The sequence below is a fragment of the Hyposmocoma kahamanoa genome, unplaced genomic scaffold (genome assembly GCF_003589595.1).
Source record: "Hyposmocoma kahamanoa isolate Upper Pololo Valley unplaced genomic scaffold, ASM358959v1 84, whole genome shotgun sequence".
Taxonomy (NCBI): Eukaryota; Metazoa; Arthropoda; class Insecta; order Lepidoptera; family Cosmopterigidae; genus Hyposmocoma; species Hyposmocoma kahamanoa.
In genome coordinates, this window is record NW_020654229.1 from 1,464,237 (window position 1) to 1,468,558 (window position 4,322).

At 36.5% G+C, this 4,322-nt stretch overlaps 1 protein-coding gene across 1 annotated transcript; it reads right to left on the reverse strand.

Annotated features, from left to right (window-relative positions):
- Positions 1–447: 447 nt before the first annotated feature.
- On the reverse strand, positions 448–2,612 carry LOC113234545. The gene is made up of 2 exons (XM_026469886.1): positions 2,537–2,612; positions 448–2,449 (listed from the first exon to the last, which is right to left on the reverse strand). The coding sequence occupies exon 2, from the start codon at positions 2,376–2,378 to the stop codon at positions 576–578; it is 1,803 nt and encodes a 600-aa protein (XP_026325671.1). The 5' UTR covers positions 2,379–2,449; positions 2,537–2,612; the 3' UTR covers positions 448–575.
- Between the last annotated feature and the right edge of the window lie 1,710 nt (positions 2,613–4,322).

A 4,322-nucleotide genomic window follows, 5' to 3' on the forward strand; every position in this document is an offset into this window, starting at 1 on the left:
ACCACTTAACCAGAATTAGTTATGTACAATTAAATTTAGTTAGACATTAAATTTGTGCTTTATATTGTTGTGACGTTGTTGAATATTTTAGATTTGTATTTACCGTTTTTGCTCGGGTGTTTATGTATTTATTAACTTACAGGGCGCCTTCAAGTTAGACGCTTATATAAGTCATACACTATCTGGAAACGCAGTCGCAATGCCACTGTCGTAACACGCGGCTGCCGCGCCACAGTTGCGCCACTGCAGTGCTTCTATAAGCATCTAATTTGAAGGCGCCCATAGTGTGATCTAACCATCACGGGCTATGGCTATTTTTATTGAATTGTATATGAAGTAAAGTTAATTTTTTATTTTTAAATTACTTTTATAAGTATTTTTTCTTCTCTCTAATGCAGCAAAGGAATGGATTTCACTATGTGTTTTCAACTTAAAAACTACCATTTGGGGTTCTTCAAATCCAAAGCAAAAAAGCATTGAAATAACATATGGATTTGCGACAACATTATAAAATATAGTATACAGTCAAATAGCCTATTCTGTCAAAGAGCAAATAAAAACCAGTATAAGGTGCTTTAACCCAAAATTTCACTCAACCTTTCCCTACGTTCAATATGTTCCACCTCCATACAGTGAGCCATCAATATTGACTCTCCAATTATCAAATTCACAAAACAGAGTGAGCAAGCATACATAGCATCACCAAAGCATACAACTTTATTATCATCCCGGTACAATTTCATTGGATTCAGAACGGTACTCGGTTGTATCTCTTTGCCGGATTGTACACATTTCTTTATATAAGCAGTCTTATACAAAAAGTGTAGTTTTTCACAGTGATATTGACTTAAAATGTGTTTTAACAGGTTGTTTTCATCATCTTCCGTAGCGTTACAGGAAGGACAGTGAAAAACAATTTTGTTTTTCGATTCATAATCAACAGACGATTCAGATTTTAACTGGATTGAATGGACTTGAACATAGAAGGTAATGCGTTCTATTGCAGCTTTTTGTAGCAATGTAGAGTAAAGACTTGTGTCCTGGAAGCTATTGTAACTAATAATCTGATCAAGAGATTCAGAGTATGCAGTTAAAGTAGAGGAGTCAAGGCTAAAATTGCCTATTGATGATGTAATTGACATAGAACGTTCTTCAGATTTGGTGACTCCGGAATCAGCCTGACTGGTGTCATGACAATTGCAAGTGCATTTTTCTTCCATTGTAATGTTAGGTAACGGATCTTGTTCAGTGTTTGGACAAAAAAGGTTGATCAATGCCTCTCGGTAGTCTGGGAAATCGTAGTGCTTTAACTTCTTCTTCGTTTTAGATACTGTTCTCTTAAGATCTTTGGAAACGCTTTGAGATTTCTTCCCCTGATTCTTGAGATTGGTGTTCACAAACTGTTCAATATTATTTTTCATTGTCAAAAGTTTATTTTTTAACTTGTTCCTGGTTACGGAGTCTTCCTTTTCAATTATCATGTCCCACTTGATCGAACTGGGTCCACAGTTATTCTTTTTATCAATGCATTTAAGTTCAATAATGTTATCTTGTTCAATTGACCAGGAGTTGAAGATTTTTGAAACTTCAATATGAAACTGAAACTCCGTTAATAACTTCTTCAGGAAGCAATCCAGTTTGTCAAACTTCATCTGATAGTTAGATAAAATAGTAATACGGTCCTCCTCACTTTTGCCCATTTCCACGTCGCCAAAAGATTCCGGTGTTGTTGATGGAATAACACGGCTATCATTAAGAATTTCATCAACTTTACGACACATCTTGATTTCGCCTGATATTTCTTGAGATGCTATTGATATGTCGTCATCAGTATCAGTCATCGACTGGATATCAATGTTATCTTCATATGGAGAAGACTGATCATCCGAATCAATGTTAAAGGACGAACTAAAGTCAAATAATCGTACTCGTTCCGTGAAGGCTTCTGCACTTTTGGACTCTAAAAATATGTGTTTAGGTGTGTTTTCAGGATTGTCGTTATTTGAGCCATCTGATTGGTGGTCTGTTTTGAAATTTTCATCAAACGATTGGTTAGCTTTTTGAACATCCAATTTTAATTTTTTCGAACGACGTTTTAATTTTTTCGCGCTCTTTGTTAAATCTGTGTCGGATAGAGAGCCTTTTTTGGAGGCAATGACTAATGGGGCATCATTTTCTACATTTACTTGTTTAGAGGTAGAGTCCGGTTCTGTGTGTTCAAATTCGACAATTTCGACATCTCCACTAGTAACATTAGCTGTATTGCGTCTAACATCGGAATTGGGGTCAACAAAACCATCATTTGTAGTAGAATCATCCTCGTCAGATTTCTTAAAATAATTTATATTCGACATAATTTTTCGAAATGAAAACGCCATTTTTAACACCGTATCAACTCAATAACGCTCTAACACACTTCAATTACTCTCGCACTGCTGTTTATTTCACGCTGGTGACAAATAAACAAAAGATGTTGTAATTACGAATTAACGACAAAGAAATTCATTGTATCTACAATTTTAGCTCTAAAACTCACCTTATAACGGCTAGAACCGATGAAAGAGACACTATTTGATACACTCACGGCATTTTTGCAAACATCTATTGCGGGTTTATTCAAAAACACCCTCAATTTGTGAATTATTTTGATAAAATTATCGCAACAAAGAAATCGTGATTGACAACAAACAAAATTCGTATAATTATAATGATGATAATTTAAACGGCTATAAGGCGTACGGGCTAAGTCATAGTATTGCTTGATTTTGAAATTAGTCGGGTTAAAACGTCAATACTGTGTTGCTGCTTTTTTCAGAATGTTTATTTTAAAAAAGCTACCTACACTATTGTCGATTGTTTCGTCGAAGCAATCGACGGAACATTCGTGTCGAGTGGTTGAAACGCGTTCACACATTTGTGCGATTGGCGATGCGATGCACGATACGCATGTGTAAACGGTCACTTCGCTATGCGCGTCGCGCCTCGCATCGCCACTAGAGGTGGGCTTTTAAACGAAAAGCACTTAAAAAAGTCTGCTTTTTAAAATAAGCATTTAAGCACGCTTTTCATTTTAAGCGTACGCGTTGTTTTTAAACTGTCCTGTGCCAAATTGGCTTCCCGCATAGGTTCAACTGAACACTCCAATTTGTACTCCCACGACCTTTGCCTACTCCCAGAATCCCTTCTTCGTGATTGGTCGAAGTACTGGGAGACATCCCAAAAAGAAAAGGGCCCCCAAATTCCTACAACACCATGGTTTTTCAAATTCCGTACAGCAGATAAAAAAACTACGTCAACAATATGCCGGCTTCGCTTAGATCACGCGTGTACTCCTATTCATTTGGCTAAACTTAGGATAAAAGATAACTCATTGTGTGAGTGCGGTCTAGACGAAGGAAACGTGGACCATATATTTTTTGACTGCCCTAAATTACGGTGTTCCCTATATGATATCCTCCCTCCCTCTATCCCTCGTCCTACTTCCTTTAAATGCCTTTTGGCCCTATCTTCTCACCCAAAAATGTATCATATTCTTTTTAAATTCATACATGTAAATCATATTAAACTGTAAATATTATTCATGCACTAACACTATATTTAACATATATACATGTTCTAACGACTTGTATTGTCTAATTTGTGCCGTTTCCTTTGTTCTAGAATTCAATTTGTGCAAAAGTCTCTTCGATTCTCCCTCTGAGTCACCAAACAAAATTCTAACACACCGTCCATAACGTTTATGAAGCTAGAAAACGGACACTGGCAGAATTGAGGCTTTGTAGTCTCACAAGCCATTCATTAAGAAAAAAAAAAAAGAAACGGAACGCGATTGTTAAATTGGTTTTGTTTGTTTTAATTAAAAATACGTGAAACCGTATCAAATATAACCTTAATATTTTACAGCTGTGAGTATACATCTTTTATTCGCATTAACTATGTAAATAGTTTGCAAAAATTTTATAATAAAAATAGGTTATGTGAAAGGCCCTAGGCCCTGCCTATCCAAGTCGAAGAATAACTTGATGTATGTAGTAGTTCTTGTATGCGCCCTGGAAGTAACATATTATGTACTTTACTCTGATTGGGAATAAAAGACTTCCCGGATCTAAGCCGCGTATATTTGTTTTTTAAACAAACCAACGTTTCGGGCCAGAAAGGTTTGCAGCTCCCATGGTCACGGTTGGCTCATTCAGCGTCTACGTGATTTAAATCCAGAAAAAATAGTTTTACTCTTATGTGTAACTATATTAGCTTGGCTCACCGCGCACAGTGTGTACGTCCTAGCCGGTTCCAGCTACAGTTTGCTTTTTCATGTGCCCTTA

Coding starts and splice junctions, on each gene's coding strand:
- LOC113234545 (XM_026469886.1), bottom strand. CDS start 2,378: ATGGCGTTTTCATTTCGAAAAATTATGTCGAATATAAATTATTTTAAG.